The sequence below is a fragment of the Diospyros lotus genome, chromosome 10, assembly GCF_014633365.1.
Source record: "Diospyros lotus cultivar Yz01 chromosome 10, ASM1463336v1, whole genome shotgun sequence".
Classification (NCBI taxonomy): domain Eukaryota; kingdom Viridiplantae; phylum Streptophyta; class Magnoliopsida; order Ericales; family Ebenaceae; genus Diospyros; species Diospyros lotus.
In genome coordinates this window covers 26,296,206-26,318,303 of record NC_068347.1, presented here as the reverse complement: position 1 = coordinate 26,318,303, position 22,098 = coordinate 26,296,206, and the positions used below count along the sequence as shown (strand labels likewise).

The window sequence follows — 22,098 nt, the reverse complement described above, 5'->3', positions numbered from 1 at the left end:
TCGGAGGGAAAGGATTGCATCCTGGTAGTAGTGGACGGATTAACCAAATTTGCATAAGGCTCTCACACCCTTTCACTGCACAGGAGGTGGCTAGGGTATTCTTGGATCAAGTTGTGAAGCTTCATAGTATCCCATAGTCAATTGTGTCAGATCAAGACAAGGTATTTACCAGCTTACTATGTAAGGAATTATTGAAATCCCTGGGTACTAAGCTACAATGTCCTCAGCCTATCATTCGGAGACCAATGAATAAACAGAAAGGGTAAACCAATGCTTAGAGACCTACCTACGTTGCCTCTGCTTCCTGCAACCTAGAGGATGGCATAAATGGTTATCCTTGGATCAATGGTGGTACAACTCCTGCCACCATAGCTCCATTAGGATGACCCTATTCAAGGCACTATATGAACACAAGCCACCCCTTCGACCAACTATTGAGGAACCCACCACAGTAGTAATGGTGGACTCGTACTTACAATAGAGGTAGATTGTGCTACAATTGCTAAAAAAGGAATTAGCTAATGCTCATAATAGAATGAAACAATTTGCAAATAGAAGGAGAAGTGAAAGAGAATTTGCAGTCGAGGATGAAGTCTACTTGAAGCTGAGATAGCTCACCCCTAAAGACCCTTTCACAGGGATAAGTTTTTAAGCTGAGCCCTAAGTTCTATGGTCCTATCCTATTATAACCCGGCTTGGAAAGGTTGCCTACAAGCTTCAACTACAGGATGACTCTCAAATTCACCCAGACTTTAACGTATCACTGCTCAAAATGTTAGTGGAAGTAAGTCCAATGAGCCTTCCTTACCCCAAATTGCTAGTGAGGTTGACACTATCATGTAACCAGTTGCCATTGTAGACAAGCGGATCATTTACAAACAGGGAGCCCCCCACTAACACAAGTATTAGTTCGTTGGTCTAACCTACATCCAGACAACAACACTTAGGAGTACCTACTCAAGCAGTTTCCCCAAGCTGTCGGCTTACTCTGAATTTCTTGCAAACAAGAAATGTATGGGGGGGAGGGGGGAGGGAATTGTCATGTACCTACGGTTATAGGGGTATGAGAGACTTGTACATTGTATAGGCAGTTATGCCCTTGCTAAAATAAGCTACTATCAGTTGTACTCTTTTTGAATTTGGGCCACTATAGTGCCTTTTCCAGGGCTGTGGATCAGTATATAAACTAATCCTGCTCATTTTGGAGGCATCTATCAATATAATTGAGAACTCTTTGATCTTTCCCTCCTCAACTCTCTCTCTCTCTCTCTCTCGATCTTTCCTCCTTTGTTTTCTGTTCTTCTCTCTGCCCCCTACATTTCTTCTCATTTCCCCCTTACATTCCCTACCCAATTCTCACTGATTCAATAGAGAATTCCCTTGTTAGATCTAAGTGTCTAATAGGAGCGAAATGTGCTCTACTACCTTAAGGATTCAAGCAAGTCTAGTAAGGGTGTGTTTCCTTCAACTCATCCAATCTTTCAAACTCATTTGAAATTTGGCTTCAATATTTTAGTCTAGGATATCTTTTGTTCAGTTTACTCAAGAACATATTTCCTTTACTTTTCTAAAATGTTGCAATCGATAATTTTCATTATGATATTTGTTAATTTGCCAAAAATAATTGTGTTTCCTTTCCTCCGAACAATAAAAGAGCTTCTAAACCTTTCTTTTTAATCCACAATGATGTGTGGGGACCATCAAAAGTCATAAGTCTTAAAGGGGACTAGATGGTTTGTGTTATTTATTGATGATTGTACTCGAACTACATGGTTGTATCTTATGAAAGAAAAATTGAAGGTTAGTTCGATCTTAAAAATTTTCATAAAATGATAACTACTCAGTTTGGGATAACAATCAAGAGGATTAGATCTAATAATGGAATAGAATATTTTAATCAAAATCTCACAAATTTTCACAAACAGAAGGAATTTCCCATGACTCCTCTTGTGTTGATACACCCCAACAAAATAGAATAGTTGAAAGGAAAAATAGACACATTCTAAATGTCACTCATACCCTCCTATTCCACACTAATGTCCCTAAACACTTTTGGGGAGAAACTCTTTTGACCGTTGCCTACCTAATTAATCGAGTTTCCTCTAAAGTCTTGAGTAACAAGAGCCTTATACAAGTATTATCTGAATTCTATCTTGATTTCTCACCTAGTCACAAAATACCTTCTAGAGTCTTTGGATGGTTGTTCATATGCACAATCAAAACCGAAACAAACTTGACCCCAGGGCTCTATGATGTATCTTCATTGGATACTCCAACACTCATAAAGGCTATAAATGTTATCACCTATTGACCCGTCGAGTCTTTATCACCATGGATAACACATTCAATGAAAAGAGCCTTATTTCCATTCCTCTGATCCCTATCTTCAGGGGGAAAATTCATTAGAAGATAGAGGATTAGGCTTCACACCACCACTTCCTCCACTACTACTACCTTCCTCCGCTCATATACCACCTTCTTCATCTCCACTTGATTCATTGGAGGACACCATAACTCAAGAACAACACCAATCGGTTGAACTAGCTCCAAAGATGGCTCCAAAGCCAATCGAATTGCAAGTTTACTCAAGATGGCTAAAGTCCAAACCGAAACTGACACAAATCCAAACAATTGAACTAATATCAGGTAATGAAATCACTCAGCCTACTTCATTTGTTGATGAACCTGAATTTTGTGATTTAGATTTGCCTATTGCATTGAGAAGAGCTAGCAGGAAATGTACCCATCATCCTATCTCCTAGTTTGTTTCACTTCACAAACTAGCACCTCAACACAAAGCCTTTATCACTGTTCTAGATTCAATTGTTGTTTTCACCTCAGCATGTGAGAATTTAGAGAATAAGGATTGGGCACAAGCTATGAAAGAGGAGATGAATGCACTAAAGAAGAATTACATGTGGGAAGTTGTAACTTTACCCATGGGGAAGAAACCAGTAGAATGCAAATAGGTCTACACTCTTAAGTATAAGGCCAATGGAACCCTTGAGAGGTAAAAGGCAAAGATGGTTGCTAAAAGGTACACTCAGAATTATGGAGTTGATTACTAAGACACATTTGAGCTAGTAGCAAAAATGAATATGGTATGAGTATTTCTCTTCCTTGCAGGTAATTTTAATTGGTGTTTGCAGCAATTCAATGTGAAGAATGTATTCTTAGAGAGGAAGTTTTTATGGAGCCTTCACTAGGTTTTGACAAGAACTTTGGAGCTAATCAAGTGTGTAGGCTAAAAAAGGCTTTGTATGGTCTCAAACAATTCCCAAGAGCCTGGTTTGGAAGATTCATAAAAGTAATGCTTGGAATGGGTTGCAAGCAAAGTAGGGGAGACCACACACTATTTATTAAAGCATTCAAGTCAAGGTATGGTTATTGCCCTTTTGGTGTATGTTGATGATATAATTGTGACTGGGGATGATAAAGTTGAATAAGAGTCCTTTAAGAAGTGTCTGGCCTAAGAACTTCAGGTCAAGATCCTCGACAAGCTCAAATACTTTCTTGGTCTTGAGGTGGCCTATTCTAAGATGGGCACTTCATATCTCAAAGAAAGTATGTTTTGGATCTCCTAAAAGAAATTGGAAGTCTCAATAGCAAGGTAAGAAGAACTTCTATAGTTCTATCGAGATCTAAACTACAAAATAATTGGTGTGACCAACAAAGGAAGGTATCAAAGGCTAGTGGGTAGACTTATATATCTATCCCATGCAAGGCCAAACATAGCTTATGTAATTAGAGTGGTAAGTCAATTCATGCATGGCCCTGGAGAAGAGCATATGCAAGTAGTCTTCAAAATCCTCCATTATCTTAAGGCATTTCTAGGGGAAGGTATCCTATTTAAGAAAGCTACCAAGTTGATTATTGAAGCCAATGCCGATGTTGATTATGCTAAGTCTCTCATGGATAGAAGGTCCACATCAGGCTATTTGTTAACGGATCGAGTCCACAGGTGATTAGCTAAATCTACAACAAATGCCTTCAAATACTTCCATCCTTGCCAACCTATGTTTAGGCTAGGGCTTGTTAGAGAACCCTTTGATCTCTTGCACAAAAAGTATGCAGAAAAAAAGAAGTTTATTTTTCTGATCCCTTGCAGTACTTACAAGAGATTATTTATAAGAAAACCCTAAAAGACTCCTACTAGGAGACTGCACTTGCTAGCAACCAAATTTTAAAAGGTCTCCTAGTACTAATGAAACACTGACAGTTGACAAAACAGGAATAGGAACAAGAATAACTCTAATCTTCCTTAACCAAACCCAGAATAGGCATAGCCTATTCAGTTTTCTGCTTAATGTTCCGACGCTTATAGGTGTTATGAATTGGAGGTCTAGGAATCTCGACAATAACATCACCCCCTGCTTTGAAAATAGTCTTGTCCTCAAGCTGAAAAGAAGGAAAGTTAGCCTTAAGAATGGCCTCCTGCTACCAGGAAGCTTCAGCCAGAGATAGATCAACCCAATTAATGAGGAATTCCCTAGTACTATTCTGCATTCGCAAACCCAATACAGCTTTCGGGCAAAAGTTGGGTTGTGCCTCGCAGGGTGAGAGCATAGGTGGCACTGCAGGAAAGCCACCATGAAAGCATTTCAGGAATGAAACATGGAAAACAGGATGCACCTTGTTGTCTATGGCAGGGATAGTTTACATGCTACACTGTTGATGTGGCGGAGCACGTAAAAGGGCCCATAGAAATGTGGGGATAACTTCTGGTTGGCACGAGAAGTTATTGAAGTTTGCCTGAAGAGTTAATAAAAGAAAACAGTGTTTAAAACCTTGTATTATAATGTGCTTTTGTTTTTTATTGTTGTGACTGGAAGGTCATGGGTTCGAGTGGTGGAAACAACTTATTAACAGAGCAAGAGTAAGGCTGTGTACCCTTGATAAACCATTTTAAAGAGTGTTACTTAAATATTATTCACTTTTAAACTCCAATAGTGTCTAAATTTTGTTTTCCCTATACTCTGATAAAATATTTGATTATCTAATTTTAGATCTCTTACTGTTTCAATACCCATATCTTTTATTTTTTTCCCTTTATTTCATAATGTGGGTAAGAGCTCCATGTCTACAAGAATCAATGGTTGATATTAACTAATATAATATGTTATAGACAGGTACTATTTTGGATGCACCTATTATGTGAAAGATGAAGGAATGTCATGATTGGTTTTTAAGTGTAACAAAGTTTGTAGGTACTTTGAGAAATTTTTGAAAGACTAGACACTAGACTCAAAAGTAACTGGAAAATCTTTCTATCATTAGCTTAAAATGATTTACTTCGATGGCATCAATGGTTAGGAAGGCCTGTTTATTTGTTGATGCACTCAGTTCCTTCATGTATGATTCTTGACTGTTAGGTTGTCATCCCATTAACCAATTTATGTGTAAAAGAAACTGCATAATCCTTTTTCCTTATTGTCACCTTTTTATGGGGAAGCTTTTCTGAAATTCAGGGTCATGTGGTAGATGTTTTGATATGATCAAATAAAAAGCTATGAAAAATATCAGTTTTCACACTCTTCTATGACAAAAATAATGTTTATCACTATAGCATAGCCACAAAAAGTGGTTTTTCATGCTGAACTAGAATCCTTATTGATAAAGATAAAAGTGGAATACCCTTTATCTCATTGTACAAACTTGATACTGAATGTTCACAGAAGAACATATAAAAATGTTTTTTGCGTTCAATCAAAGTGCTATGCTTTTATTACTTGATAATCATTCCTGCAATTTGATTTTCTTTGCTGGTTCTTTTATTGATTATTTCAGATACTGAATCTGCTAAAGCATTAAGAAGACAACTAAAAGAAATCTTCTACTCAGTTCTGCTTGACATGAATGTCCCAGCTGTTTGTGCTATCAACCAAGTACGGTATTTTTTTACTTTATTCTGAGTTTATTCCAGTTGATTTAATATGCAAATGATGTAAAGAGAAGTTAAAGAGGTTTTAAGGTTGTAATGACGGGGGAAGATTCATCTGATATATACATTTCAAGGTCTTATAGGTTTTTGTGTTTCTTCTTGCTTTGCTTTCTAGTGGATATAAAGATGGGAATTACCTAAGTAGGTAAATTGCCTTCCCTTGCTGCCCCGCCCCTCTTAGATTGTGTATGAGAACTTTAACCAGAGGAAAATTGGGGGTGCTCTTTTAGGGTTTGATGGGACCTTGTTGGGGACTATCCAGCTGATTATTTTTGGCTTCATATCATAGCACCTCTACCAAACCATATATATCTTCTAGAAGTGTAACTGTGAAGGAAGTACATAAACACGTGAATAAGTTCATCTTCTTGCCTATATGCTGAAGGAGTATATACTAAAGGATAGATTAGTGATGCTTATCTCACAGTGGACTTGAGTGGTAGAACAATCCCTAGTGTCTAGGGAGGAACTAGCTATATGTATGCGAAGTCCCAAAGTTCTGGTTCACAACTCTTGCATGCAACTGTTTAATTCGTTTGTAGGCCCACTAACGTAGGTCTTTTCTTCTGATAACAAAGTCTAAACATAATGTAGGGCATATTTACAAACTTGGAAAGAAGCTACCAAATTAAGGTTTTGCAGCATTTATCTTGGCAGTCCATGGACAAACATGGTTGAGAGTTAATTTCAATTGAACTTTAATGAGATTAGATTTTTCTTAGAGGGTGTTTGGCTTAGCTTAAAATTTTGGTCAAAGGGAGCTTAAAGCTCTTCAAGTGATTAAAAATTCTTTCTACCTGTTTGGCAAATCATGAAGAGCTTATATGCTACCCAATTTATAGGATCTTTCAACAGCTTATTTGGTAAGCTGGTCTAGTTTGATTTGATCTAGAAGAGTACAACCAAGGAGGAGCTAAGAGGCTGCTCTAGCTGCCCTGTTGATTCCTTCTTCATGTACAGCTTGAGCAAGTTTTAACCACCTTCAGTAGGTTGCAAGCCTTTTCCCAGAAGAAGGTTGATTTGTCTTGGAATTGTGTGCCTTTGTACATTTTCCTATTTGTACCTCTGACCCTAGCAAATATAAGTCTACGGGCTGCCTCTGCATGCCTTACATGCATGAGAGATCACTTACAAGCTTATGCTCACAGGATTCATGTTTAAGCTCATTCATAATGTTATACCTGTATTCTTGAGCAGAAAGATACTGGAAAACTTTGAAGGCACCTCAGGTGGTTGAAGCATTCGCGGTAACCATGTATGTAGACTTGACAAGAGTTTTAAGCTATAGGTGTTGTGACAACTTGTTGATTATATAGCTTGGTTGGCTAGGATTGGTGGGTTGATCATATGCATTCATATAAAAGAAATCATATATGACTGTTGTTACTTGCATGTCATTTTATTTGTTAGTATTAATTGGCCAATATGACTATGTATTGAATAGGCAAATCCATGGTTTTGAAACCCTTAAGTTTATTGGTCATGAGTATGGTAAAAAGATATAGTAGGGTACGGTTAAACTGGAAGAAAAAAATTCTAGTAACTATAGACAAATTAGGCGTGAGATTTTGCTCAATTTGAACAGCTGGTTGCTGGATTTTCACAAAAAGTGGAGTTGGTAATTTTTGATTTGATGGTTGGTGTGGCTATAGGCAACTAGTGAGATCTTTCCCTTCTTATTTACCGTTGCAAGGGATAAGAACATCTTTTTCAATGAGTTTTTATTTTAGCTCAAATCACTTAATTTGGTCCCTTGTGTTCAAATGCAATTTTCAAGACTAGTAAGTTGTTTCCTTAACTGCTTTGTTTTACATTTGCATAGTTGTCTTAAGTCCAAGCCAGGGTGAAGATAGATGCCAAATGCATCTGTTAGGTATTGAGTCTGGTATGTTTGCTCTTGTCCTTTCCCCTTTGGGACACAGGTATTCAGATTTCCCTTAGAAATCCTTATGGAGGTCTAAGGCTCTTCCTAGGATGGCTTTTCTTGTGGCAGTGCCATTGTTACCTTGGACATCCTAAGAGATGACAGTCAAGTAGTGGTCAATTAGTGCTTTTGTTGGAGATTTACGATTTGCTAGATATTTATCTCTTTTACTTTCTATTTTTTTGTATTGTATTTTTCAGGGGATTAGATTAGGTTTGTTAGAGGAGAAGATAAGGAGGAGAATATAAGAAAATAGGTAGATAGGTTTGTTAGGAGAAGATAAGAAATAAAAATCTCCTTGATTATAGGAGATGGATAGTTTTTTCTTGTTTTAAATTCTTAGGAGATAGCTGTCAAACCTGTATATATACATGTGATCAGCTCAATGGAAAGAGCAAGAGAAGAATGCATTCTCAAATACCTCTTGTTTCAGCTTTCTTTGTCAAAGAGATGAAGAGTTGGTGGATCATTTACTTTTAACATTGTTCTATTTCCCATGTTCTTTAGACTCTTTTTCTTTTATGTAAGAGGTTTTGTTGACCAGCTTCAGATATTGACTTCATGGGTTAGTGGGGGGCTTTCCCTAAAGCAAGATTGGCTCTGGTTTGGAGTCTATCACTTTCTTTCTCATATGCCATATTTGGCATAAAAGGAATTTGAGAGCTTTTGAAGGGATTGAAAACAGAGTTATAGTGTAACTTTTACCCAGCAGTATACATCAGAATTGAGTGAGGGCTATTATATAGGCTGTATCAGACACTTAGTTGTAGTGCGTATTGACATATTTTATATCATACCTGATTTCATTTCTCTATGAATGACTAGTGAAACTGTTTGTTTCTTGTCATCTGTTATGCTAATGCAGTTGTTATAATAAGTGTAGGCAACTTTAGCTTTGTATGCGGCAAGACGAACTTCAGGAATTGTTGTTAACATTGGGTTCAACCAGACCTCTGTTGTTCCAAGTAAGCTATAGGATCTCCTAAATTTCAAGGACCTCTCCTGCAGTTGTAATAAGCAGGGGGTTCTAAAACTCGAGAAAACTTTCTAATTCCAATTAATTACTTGAAGTTTCATGAAATGCTTATACTTCCCTGTTCAGGCATTGTTGTTATTGACTGCTTAGAATGCTTTGTTTTTTACATCCATTTTCAGAAATCTTATATTTCTATTTCTGGCCAATAATCATCTTTAGCAATCCATTAATCTTCATTCCTCTGATTTTATCATGGTTATGTGTAAACTAGCACTATGTCTTCATACTGTTTGCTTATTCTCTTTTACTTGGTGCCCAGTTTGAGTTCCTGTTTCACTAACTGTGCATTAGTATTACCTGGGACAACAATATTTTAAGGTTTAGATTTTGTTTTGCAGTTTTACATGGTAAAGTCATGCGAAAGGTGGGTGTTGAAGTTTTGGGTGTGGGAGCATTGAAACTTACAACATTCCTTAGGGATCTGATGCAGCAGAAGAATATACATTTTGAGTCTATTTACACTGTGCGCTCATTGAAAGAGGTACTGACACCATCCTTTTTTCTGTATGCTCTTGTATTGGTTCAACTTCCTCCTTTTAATGGGAAAATTTTGGCCAGATATCTTGTTGACATGTGAGTAAATCTGACGTCTGCATCAGGATAACTAATTGGTTATTCTAACTTTGAACCACGGCCTTCAATTACTCATCCTAGTTAGCCTACTGTATGCTTGTGAAGAGTCAGCAAAAGTGCATATGTATCAGTAACAGATAACAAGTGTAAAGATTCTGTTGTGTCGGTGGCTAAGATTTTTCTTGTTGAATTATGTGTGTATAGTCATGTTTTCTTGGTTATCGGATTTGGTTCATGAACAACACAGCCTTTTTATAAATTTACAAGATATCCTTGCAATGATTTGAATTGGTGATGATATGAGCAGGTAGTATGTCAACTGTGTGGAATGATTTAAGTTAATAATGTCTCTCGTGCCAATTTTTTTAGAGTTGGTTTTAACATAGTATTACAGCAGGAACATATTGAGCAAAAAAAAAAAATTACAGCAGGAGCCAAGTCTCACTTTCATCTTAAATGGGTGCATTTGGTTCAATCACCTAGGAGAACCTGACCCTACAGTAGTGGAGCGTCAGTTCATATAAGATGGTGTAGCCACAAATTCCTTAAGACTTCTTAAGAATTTTCAGTTGGTTTCTAATGAGTGATATCGCATGTGTTGGCTAGTGTCCATCATACAAAATGGTTTTAGTCACTTTAACTCCCCATTTGAGGCTCATAGACTATCCCTTCACCTAATCTTCTTGGTCTTTCAATTACACGTAAGTGTTCTTCAACCATAGTGCCATACACAAGAAAACTGGAGTTCTTCCACTTTATCATTGTTACTAGTATTGGTCTTAGGTGGTGAAGTTTACATGTGAACAAATTCTTGGTGAGAAATGATGGTAAAAGCCAGAAAGGAACTCGGAATTTGTCCTGCTCCAAATATCTGTTAGGAAAACCCCATGGGCGTTCACTTTCCAACCCAAAAGCAATTGTTAGGTGGTGTTGCCCATCCCCCCTTCATAGCCTAGAACCACGCTGTAGGCATCTGCAGAATCAGCTCTGTAATAGGCTCCTCTGCCCAATTCCTGGTACCCTCACTAATCACATGCAGCACCCCCAAGTCACGTGATAGTGCCTATGGCATTACTTGTTACAGGCTTGATGCTTGCCATCCAACCCAAAAAGTTATTAGTCAGTGTTATCTACTCTCCTCTTGTTTAGCCCAGGATCACTTTACACATTTGATGTGGGATCAACACACACCTCATGATACCTAGCTATAATAGATTTGCCAGTTCCAGCCTGATGATCGAAACCAAACTTGATAATTAATGTTTATCTATCCAAAAAAGAAAGAAAGAAAGAAAGTAAAAACAGAAACCTAACTTGAAAGTTGGTTTTGTTGGAAATAAAATATTGTGTTACCTTATACATACTTTGTTTTGGAGACATATTTAATTTAGATAGCCCTCTTTTTGATGGTGAACAGCTCATGGCATCAGTTAACCCTCCTGGAACACAAACTACTTTCTAGCTCTCAACTTGATATGGATGAGTACAGTATCTTGGGAATCACAAATCCCATTATCTGAGCTTGCTGGAACTCATGTTTTGAGTGGCATCTGGAAGATATCTGCAGGGTCCATTTGGCAGGGCTTTCATTTTCAATTTGTTATTTTGAAAAGGAAAACAGAAATAGCATTTGGTTACTCATCTTTGTTTTTCAAAATGTTGAAATTTTTTAAAAACTTTTGAAAAATTTAGAAAGCAAGAAAAAAAGTATCTTCCTAATTTTTATTTTGTTATCATTTTCTTCCTTTCCCCCTATCCCCTCACTGCTGACAACCATCCTCAGGACATCGCTAATGACCCTTATGGCTCATTGATGTGTTTAGTGACTTGCTGGTAGCAGGAGTGGGGAGAAAAAATACAAAAAAATACAAAAAAATAAAAAAAATCAAATACAAAACTGAAAACATAACATGGTTGTTAAACATGTTAAGCTTTCATTTTTTTTAGCAAAAACATAAACTGAGCACCAAAAAAAAAAAAAAAAAAAAATGAAAGCTGAAATCCCTGTCAAACGGCCACTAAATTAAATGAATCCTGCTAATAAGACATTTCAGTGATTTTCCATACTTCACAAACGTGGTTATGATGCCAGTGTTCTTTCAATAACAAATACTGCTCTTGCTTAATCACATGATATCGTTTTTTTTTTTTTTTTTTTCTGGTAAGTTTAATCACACAATATCATGTTAGCTGATTCTTAGTTGAGTGCAATCACAGAACCTATGTTATATTGCTCTTGATTATGAAGCTGAGCTATCCAAAGATACACAAGCATCATTTGAAGTTGCACCAGAAGGTTGGTTTACTCTTTCAAAAGAACGATTTCAAACAGGGGAGATACTATTTCAGCCACATATTGCAGGAGTGTAAGTATCCCAAAACTTCTTGCTTCATGTAACGTGGTGTGGCACTGTCCTGGATGCCAATACCAGGGAAAGTTGTTTATGTGGAAGTCATCTGATGAAATGTTATAAAAATGATGTCCTCACAAGAAACATTTGCATGGTTTGATGTCTCTCATGACTGAAGCATGGTCTTGAAAGTCAGAGAGGAGTACAAAAAAGTCACACTGTCCTGTACTATCTACTTGTTTAATATGAAATGCAAAATCTTCAGAATGGGATTTTGATCTCTACATTACGATTCAGTTGTATTTTAGTATGTCCTAGATTGATATTTATTGCACTTTATCACAAACATTTATCTCAATCCAAGTGCAACTTCTAAGCAAAGCTTTGTGCAGATTAACAGGTCTCAAAATGAACTTGACAAGTTAGTTATTAAAATAGGTTGGTTTAAGGATTGTGGTTCTTCAATTGTTGCTTTCATGGTATCACAAGCATCCTGGCTGATAAAAGTCCCATGCTGTTGATACCAGAAATTTTGGATGAAATCACCATGGCAGGGAGGGAGCCTCCTGCTGTATATAGCCCAGCGTCATTATCCAAACAAATAAAGTTGCACCAACATCTTAGGATCAAGTCATTTCCATGATAGTTAATGGGGATCTTTTTACCTATGTATTTCTATAATTAGATCTAGAATAATAAATTATTGCTTATACTTGAACCTTCTCTTATGTTTTTCCTTGCTTGGCACCTTGTTTTTCTGGTGAAATTATTACATGCTCTCTGGTACAGACGTGCATTGGGTTTGCAACGGGCAGTGGCAATATGCATTAACCGTTGCCAAGCTGCAGAATTGACTGGTGATGACACTTGGTTCAAGACTGTAGTTTTGACTGGAGGGTCTGCTTGTTTACCGGGACTAGCAGGTCAATGCCATTCATTTATGTGTATTGATTTTCTCTATGACTGGGTTTGAGAAGAGAGGGAACAACTATAAGGGGCATCCTGCACGACGCTCCCACTTTGCCAGGGTCAAGGGAGGATCATTTTAATATGCAACCTGACCCGTGCTTTGAAAAAAGGCTGTATCCACTTCTCAAACCCATGATCTTTTTTGTTACAAAGGCGCAACCTTACCAATAAATATTAAAGAATAAATATATAGATGCAGGCCATTGAATAATTAAATGAGGTGCATATATCTGTTGAATGAAAACCTTTTATACCTCTTTGATCTTTATTTTCCAGGAAGGTTAGAGAAGGAACTCAGCAGACTTCTTCCTCATTCGGTATCCTCTGGAATAAGAGTGATTTCTGCTCCCTATGGTGTAGATTCTGCATGGTTCGGAGCAAAGCTCATCAGTAATGTAAGCTACTGCACTCTGTTGATTATCTACGGACACGCAAAGATCACTAATTTACTTGTATGGCTGCATTGGTGATAAATTTAAAGCTTTTTTTTTTCTCATTAATTAAAGCTTTTTCTCAATCCACAAGTGATGGTCTGCTGCAACATCTTAGAATGTGAGCTGGTTAAGCTAGTGTCATGCAATATTTAATTCGAAAGAATGGTAATCTGGTCCTTCTGAAGTTATGCATTCAAATATTAGGGCTTCACAAAATGCAATACATACAACTTTCATACTCTACTATCAATTCACGAGTTAATATCTATTTCTGTTTTGCCTTGGTACAGTTGAGCACTTTCCCCGGTCGCTGGTGCATCGCAAAGAAACAGTTCCGACATACATCCAGGCGAAACCTCATATGGTGAAGACTGTCAAACCAGTTTGCACCGGCAATGTTCGATAATTTACCCCGTTTGCCAACATAAAACTCAACTTGTAAAATCTGAGGTGAATATAATATAATAATTGGAATAATGAATCTACTTGGTTCTTTGAACTGTAAATGTCCTTTCTACAGAAATATTTCATAGATACTGTATTTCAATGTATTGAGAATATCAAAGATCAAACTGGCCCTCAAAAACCTAATGTAATCACAAACCAGTTTCCAGCGAGTGTTCTTGTTGTGCTTGGAAGAATGAAAATGCTAGTGTTTTGGAAGTGTAAATTGTGAAGATGTTGACCATGAACCTGCAGAGCTAGTTAAGACTGTTGTAGGGTGGTTTAACCAGCATCTTGATGATATATATGTTAGCTGTGTGTGAAGTTGATGAATGAGTTGTTAACTTGCCCAAAAATGTCAAAGGTAATAATGTTATTGTTGTCATGACCTAGCAAATGACAGGTGGTTGGATGGATTATATGAATTCTTAGATTTTCAAAGATATCGTAACCAAACAAGCAACTTAAAATGATTGTGATTTAGCACTTTGATGGATAGCAGAAGAGTCATCTTACATTGTTTCCTATTTGGAATTTGGACTTCCAAACAAGAAATATTAATCCATCCAATTGATTCAATTTTGTATGTGGTACAGTCTAGGATATTCTTGGTGCTTACACTTCTGCCATGTTCTCCAAGGAAAAATAAGGAGGAGGAGGAGGAGGAAAGAGTCAAATAACATCATCTTCAAAGCACAGAAGATAAATACGAAAGCAAGTATGAAATTCTAAAGAATAAATTCATTATCTTAATGTCTACCTTCTTTGGTGAATTGTCTATCACATCTACATATCTATACGTTTTACAGAAAAAAATATATATTTTGAGATAAGCTATATGTTTCAAAAATATTTTTGCACAAAATTTATGACATAAATAAACAAATCATGGATTGCATATTCATATAAAATTTTCAAAAATAGTAATTAGTACGTGCAAGATAAAATTTCACATTTCATTACATAATATTCAACACATTGCCATGCAATCATGTATTTTTATGTTAATTATACAAATAAAATACTTGTACCTTGATTACTCTAGAAAAAAAATCGATAAAGTGTTTTATAATATGTAACTTCTAACATTTTATTTGTGACATGGACAAGCCAAATTGCTTGTCCCAATCTTGGACTATCTCCCAAATACTTAATTTTTCTTTCAAAATATTTCTTATTTTTTTTATAATTATTCTTTTTTTAATTATTTTCATTTTTTTCCTACTAATGCATGACTGATGCACAAGTCCAACACTTTATGTTATGTGCTTTACACTTTTTTTTTTGCCAACCATTTTCTACAATGGAACTCTTATTGTTCATTTTACTTCCTTTGCCTTTATTTTTTTCATTTTTTTTTCATCTTATTTCTTTTTTTATTCCTTGCTATTTTCCATTTTGCTTACTAGACTAGTTTCTTCAAAATCAATCTCAATTCTTCACTAAAATTCCCCAAAATACCCGATCTTCTTTTTCTACCTCCCTTGACCATTAATTCCACTATTTCTTTTTTGTTTTTCCAACCAAACAAACCCAAATTCCAATTACACCACATTCAACACCCAATTTTTCAAAAAGAACCCAACATCACTCACAACCTTACCAAATATTTACGAGAACAAGAATAAAAATCCCTTATCCAAATTTTACAAGCCCTTACTCTATTTGAAAAAATCGTGTCTAACATTCAACAAAGAACTATTATTTATAGATAAAATCAACCATATAAACCACTTAGAAATTGCAATTCGATCCATTCTTCCTTTTTTTTCTTCATCCTTAGGTTAGATCTCTCAATTGAGATCCAACATTGGATATGTGATTGTACAACAAAGAAAGTTGCATTGCAAGTTGCTGAATTTTTAAAAATTACACTTTAACCCCTCTATATTCATTTTTTTCAATTAACCCCTTGCAAATAGGTCCTTGGACTCCTATTTTTTGGTTGTTAGTTTCTATCCCCTAACTTTTGGGATTTATACCAGCACCCCAAAAATCTTTAAAATATGACACTTAAGCTCCATTCTTAGAAACAATTTTGTTTGTGCCCCTTAAAATTTCAAAAATGCCCTTGGGATGTTTTCAATCACTTGAAAGATTACAAAAATACCCCGTGAGTTTAACTACTACTTGAAAAAAAAATTAAAGATGTCCGGATATTATATGCAGTAGACATCCAAACAAGCCCATACAGAACATAGATTCCATAATCTGTGGAAGTTAATATGATAGATATGATCTTAGAGAAGCCAAAGAGATTCATTTTGCAGTTAAAATCATCTGACCATGTAACATGATGCACAAACAGATACAAACGCTTATCTTTCGTTACAGTTAAAGAATGTAAAACCTAGCAGATGTGGTGCTGACAAGAAAGCATTCCTCAAACCTATCTGGAAACCGTGATTTTGGCTGAGGTTAATGAAAAACACATTAAATTCGTGCAGAAAATAAGGTAGAAGTCTTCAGAATAGTTGCAATAATAGCAACAGAAGGCCTGTTGTGAGAACTAGCAGTGGGGGAGGACTACGTATGAAGTGACTCCCACCGGCATTTGGTGATTCTGCTGGTGAGCTTGCGGGGCTCATGAAGTGACTCCCATCGGCATTTAGTGATTCTGCTGGTGAGCTTGAGGGGCTCATGAAGTGACTCCCATCGGCATTTTGTGATTCTGCTGGTGAGCTTGCGGGGCTTATGAAGTGAATCCCATCGGCATTTGGTGATTCTGCTGGTGAGCTTGCGGGGCACGGAAGCCCCTTTTTGTCGCCCTTGCACTCATTCGCGAAAAGGCCAGGTGGGTATTTACCGTAGAGGTTGATGTAGCTGAACATGGTTGAGGCGCAGTCATTACTTAAGTCGTTCAACTCATCCGCGTAAGGGCAAGCAAATTCTGCAAGAGCTGCACAACACATATCGGCTGGGTACCGGGGGCCCTTACACTTGCTAGTGATGATTGTATAGTTCAAAAACTCAAAGTTAACAGGGCAAGCTGCAAGTAAGATGAAGCAATACATTACTAGACCATTCTTCCAGGGATACAAATTTTTAGATGCCTTCACATTTTGATTTACCCTTTTGTTGTTCAAACGACACTTGGTTACAGAGACAAACCAAGTTCAAGAAACGTAGAAAATACACAAGATCTTGATGCAAAACCAGTGGAAGAAGAACAACTTCAAAACAACTCAATAGGAGAAACTCAAATGAGTATCATACCAATATCAAAGCTGCACAAAGAAATGCAGAATACACCATCCCTAGGGAGATCATATGAGCTAATAAACTCTAATTGAAACATAATAAATAAAATATTAACTAGGAAAGATAATTTCTATATTTGACCTAAAATAATATTACTCAAAATATTTGTTCCCATGATTTCCATCATTCTCCCCCGGCTGGAAAGAACTCAACTTTGATGAGTTGGACTGCAAGCACTAATCTAGGAACTCAATAATTAACGTGCACACTTTAAGCCTATGGAAAAACCTCACACTACACTTGCCATGTTCCAAACGATCTTGAAAATGTGCCTACACCAAAACGTTGCTAATATCTCCGTTATGGACACCAGATAGAACTTTTACCACTGTGCTATAAAGTCTTTGGCAAAATGCTCATAGCAAGTTTCAAATAGCATCTTGATGTGCATAAACTTTAATGGCAACAAAGATCAGAACTGCTTGAAATTTGGAGCAATGGCAAGCCTTGATCCCAAATTCTCTCCTTTTCTTTTGCAATTGATTTCCTTTTAATTACATGGTTAACACACGCGGAACAAAACAAAAGTTTTAATTATCATTTGGATACTACGTATCAAGCTTTTATCCCACTATATGAGATCAGTTACTTGAATTTTAGCTCGCCGGTCATTTCTAGCTTGCAATCCCGAAACACAAAACAAACTCCATAGAGCATACAACTAAAAATAGAAAACAAACCATTGTTCATCACCGAAATCACAAAGGAATTCACTTAAAGAAATCCATAGAGCTCCCAGAAGCAGCCCTTTTTCAGTTGGGTGCCTCTTCCAAAGCTTCCCCAAATTGGCTCTGAGGTGGGATGCCTCCCTTGAGCTTTTCTATATATACTTATGAAGTTACAAAGGAATGGACTCCTACAAGTATAAAGCACGATCCTACCTATATCAATCTTCAAGCTCCTCGCCTCCTTCCCCAACACCCAAAAAATAACAAGAAACTAAAAAATTAAGCGACAGAAAGAAGCTAAAAAGATCAATCGTCATATTTAACTCAATGGAACCCAAAATAACGACAAAAATATTTCGTCCGTCCAAAATTTGAAGCATAAAATGTAAAAACTAAAGCACCTTTCTTGGCTTGAAGTAGGTTCCGACCCATCGAAACTTGATCCCCAAATACATCTCCTGCAATACAACACACACCCAAAATAATTACTACGGAATCCTAAAAATAAGGTGACCAATCGATTGTGGTTTTTTTTTTTTTTTTTTCTTTTTTTCCCTAAGCAATCGGAATTCTAAGCGACCTGAAATGAAAGTGGAAGCAGAAGCTGAAACAGAGAGGCAGGTCAAACTGAAGAGCACCAAGAGAATGGCAGACAATGGAGACATCCCACGTCGATTTTTCCGCTCCATTTTCGAGATTTGGAGAGAGAAGAGGGACGGAGCAAGTGTTGGATCAGAATAACATCTTGGTCTTCCTCCTGTCTGAACAAAGGTCAAATGAATGGTTTAGCCCTGAATGAGAGAGAACTGTAGACAGAGAGAGAGAGAGAGAGAGAGATGTAGGGCAAGCAGACGCGAAAATCAGCTTCTGTTTTGTTAATTAAAAATTCCAAACCGCGTGATGAGCTGTTCGGTGTCATGAATTGTAGAAAGGCTGTTTCCACTTCTCAAACACATCATCTTTTTTGTTACAAATGTGAAAGGCGCAACCATACTGTTGCTACCAATAAATATTAAAGAATAATTAAATGAGGTGCATATATCTGTTGAATGAAAACCTTTTATACCTCTTTGATCTTTATTTTCCAGGAAGGTTTAGAGAAGGATCTCACTCAGCAGACTTCTTCCTCGTTCGGTATCCTCTGGAGTAAGAGTGATTTCTGCTCCCTATGGTGTAGATTCTGCATGGTTCAGAGCAGGTCCTGAATTTTGTAAGTTCCACAACAAATTTTATCAAGTGTATCCCTTTATATAAATTAAATAATAAAATAAAAATTATCAACTAACTTCACGACAAGGTTGATCAATATTTTCATTTTTCTCAAGAAAAGATTCATCAATATTTTCATTTTCATCTAGATCACCAATTTCTTTATTCACTTGATTCTTATTTTCTACTAATTCTTCCAATTGAATTGATTGTTCACGTTCATTTGGTAAATCTTCATTTAAATTTTTAAGTGGAGTATTGATTTGTTTAACAAAATATTTATTTAAAGATTCCCTTAAACTTTGAGCAATTTCTTCTCTTTTTTTTCTTTCTTTGTCTCTTGAGATTTTCGAAAAGTTGTTTCTTAGGAAATATTTTTTAATTTTTATAATAAACACAACATAATAAAAAATTATAAAACTAATTAACAAAGAACGATAAAACTTAGATTTTGAGCATATTTTCTTCCACTTGAAACTTCCAATTATAAAGAACAAGAATTCCAATTAAATTTTCTGTTGAATTAAATAAATAATAAAGAAGAAAAAAAATAAAGATATATATTACAATTTACAAATTTCTAGGGCAGAAAATTCCGAAAACAAAAAAAAATGACAAATTTTCTAATTTGACATAACAGTGTAATTTAACCAGAATCCATTATACCTCACTGGTTTAGCAATAAGTATTATTTCTTATGTAATTAACGTCCGTAACAGTCCAATATAACAGTACATAACTAAAACTTAAAATATATATCATGGATCTGTATTGAAAATTAAAAATAATTGCTGAAAATTTTAAAAGACTTACCTACTTATAGATCGAGAACACTTTCACGATGAAAATACGATTAAATCAAAAATCAAATGGTTAGATTTTACAAAATCAATAATTTATTAATATATTGTTGAGAGAAAATTAAAAGAAAAGAAATAGAGAGAATGGCGTTGGGTTTCAGATTTTTGCCTGAGGGCGAAGGAGATGGGGGATGGGAGAGGAGAAAGAATAGTGGGGGAATAAAGAGATTAATTTTGTGAAAGTGAATGAGGTAATTGGAGATAAAATGTAAACTACATGGGACAATTTTTTCAGATTGGCATGGTAAGGGTGAGTGGAGGAAGGGAGAGAGAATGGAGTGCAATTTTGTTCACCCTAAAAAATGGGAGTAATCATCACCCTCATAATTTCTGTGAGGGTGATAAAGTAACGAAACGGCATGAAAATTATCGTTCCGTTGCTTTTTCACCCTCACATAAATTGTGAGGGTGATGGTCACCCCGTTAAAGGGGGTGAACAAAATCGCACGGGAGAGAATGGGGGGGGGGGGAATTAAATATATATATTATTAAATTTTTTTGATCATTTGGTCCTTCTCAATTGTGGGCCCCGGGTTATCGCCCTAGGCCAAGGCCAGTTCTCGTTCGAAGTAAAGCTCATTAGTAATGTAAGCTACCGCACTATGTTGATTATCTACGGACGTGCAAAGATCACTAATTTACTTGTATGGCTGCATTGGTGACAAATTTAGAGCTTTTTTTCCTTTTTTGCTCATTAATTAAAGCTTTTTCTCAATCCACAAGTGATTGTCTGCTACAACTTCTAAAGGCCTATTTTCTTTGTCGTTTTCAACTAGTTTTGAGTTTTTAATTTTTCAAAACACTGAAAACGCATTTATTTTGCTATTTTCAAAAACACATTTTCGAAAATAACTACAAATTTTGTAAAGAAAATTCAAAACAACAAAATTGTTGTTTTAGGCGTTTTCAGTGAAAATACACTAAAAATTGAAAAACACATAAAACAGCCTCTCCCCTTCCCTAAAACTGAAAAACACAGAAAATAGCCTCTCGCCCTCCCCTCCCGCCCTACCCCTACCCCTACTCCTACCCCCTAAAATCTCGAACAAATCTCTATGTTTTCTCTTTCTCTTATCTGCTTTCTCTCTCTCAAGCATCAGTCGTCAACCACCCCACCCTCTGTCACTGCCATGAGCCACTGTCGACCTCGCCCACCACCCCCGAAAGTTGTCGTCTACCGCCTCCGCGCAAACCCACATATCTTATCTCTCTCCTCTCTCTTCTCCTTTCTCACCTCCTCTGCTCGCGCCATGGCATAAATCAGATCTAATCGGTGTCACTGGCAAACATGGGCCTTGCTGCCTTCTCCATCGTGGGTCATCGTCTTGGTCGTCATCGTTGTTCTTCGTTGTCGTTCGCCAATCGATGGTTTAAGGCCACTATCATGGCCAACTAGTTGAGTTGCTCCTTCTCGGTCATGGCGTTGGTCTCTTCCCCTATTTCCTTTCAAATAGTAGCCTCTATAGCCGTTGTTTAGGAAAAAAGTCAACGACTAAAGCTACATCAATGATGGGGTGAGGAAGAAGATGGGGTGATCGACGATGATAAGAAGGAGAAACAGAGACGACTGGGAGTGAAAGGAAGAGGCAATGGCAACGGCGCTGGGAAGCGCAAAAAGCCCTAAGAGATGGAAGAAGATAGTCTACAACGGTTCTACCCCTTTGCGATTTTTTTTTTGTTTGTGTTATTTAATTTTTTTATTTTATTTAAATATTAAACTGAATGTGATATGATTTTTTTGTATCAATTTTTTTTAATGATATTTTTTAGATTTTGATTTTTTATTTTATAGTTTAAGGTATTTGAATAAAATTTACAATTTACTAATAAGTATTTACAATTTATTTTGAATCAAATTCATTAAATAAAATATCATAATAACAAAAAAGAAACCGTTTTTAAAATTTTAAAACAAATTCGTTTTTTAGTTTTTTATTTTAAGAAATAATTTTTTAAAATGACAAAAAAAACTTGTTTTCAAAAATCTCAAAACAGACATCTAAAACACAAAAATTTAAAATGAATTCAAAACTTAAAACTCAAAAATAAAATACAAAGAGAACACCACCTTAGAATGTGAGCTGGTTAAGCTAGTGTGATAAAATATTTAATTCGAAAGAATGGTAATCTGGTCCTTCTGAAGTTATGCATTCAAATATTAGGGCTTCACAAAATGCAATAAATACAACTTTCATACTCTTACCATCAATTCACAAGTTAATATCTATTTTTGTTTTGCCTTGGTACAGTTGAGCACTTTCCCCGGTCGCTGGTGCATCGCAAAGAAACAGTTCCGACATACATCCAGGCGAAGCCTCATATGGTGAAGACTGTCAAACCAGTTTACACCGGCAATGTTCCGATAATTTACTCCGTTTGCCAACATGAAACTCAACTTGTAAAATCTGAGATGAATATAATATAATAA

The 22,098-nt window shown here is 36.3% G+C and overlaps 2 protein-coding genes across 21 annotated transcripts in view; one reads left to right on the top strand and one right to left on the bottom strand.

The window, feature by feature from the left end:
- The window catches only part of LOC127811438 (actin-related protein 8-like), a 91,411-nt gene that overhangs the window by 49,325 nt on the left and 19,988 nt on the right, over positions 1-22,098 (top strand). For 2 of the 15 annotated variants that reach the window (XM_052351312.1, XM_052351311.1), the window contains exons 6-11: positions 5,788-5,885; positions 8,749-8,830; positions 9,240-9,382; positions 11,692-11,840; positions 12,615-12,748; positions 13,071-13,189. In XM_052351312.1, the coding sequence (XP_052207272.1) occupies positions 5,788-5,885; positions 8,749-8,830; positions 9,240-9,382; positions 11,692-11,840; positions 12,615-12,748; positions 13,071-13,189 (725 nt within the window). Of the gene's footprint in view, positions 1-5,787; positions 5,886-8,748; positions 8,831-9,239; positions 9,383-11,691; positions 11,841-12,614; positions 12,749-13,070; positions 13,190-13,300; positions 13,394-13,518; positions 13,921-21,919; positions 22,051-22,098 lie in introns of those variants that run through there. The other 13 variants (XM_052351306.1, XM_052351305.1, XR_008025685.1 and 10 more) reach the window with 13 other exon arrangements.
- The window catches only part of LOC127811440 (GPI-anchored protein LLG1), a 37,799-nt gene continuing 31,613 nt past the window's right edge, over positions 15,913-22,098 (bottom strand). For 3 of the 6 annotated variants that reach the window (XM_052351321.1, XM_052351322.1, XM_052351323.1), the window contains exons 2-3: positions 18,003-18,059; positions 15,913-16,661 (exon numbers count right to left, since the gene is read on the bottom strand). In XM_052351321.1, the coding sequence (XP_052207281.1) occupies positions 16,138-16,661; positions 18,003-18,059 (581 nt within the window). In that variant the 3' untranslated portion in view covers positions 15,913-16,137. Of the gene's footprint in view, positions 16,662-18,002; positions 18,060-18,181; positions 18,497-22,098 lie in introns of those variants that run through there. The other 3 variants (XM_052351320.1, XM_052351324.1, XM_052351319.1) reach the window with 2 other exon arrangements.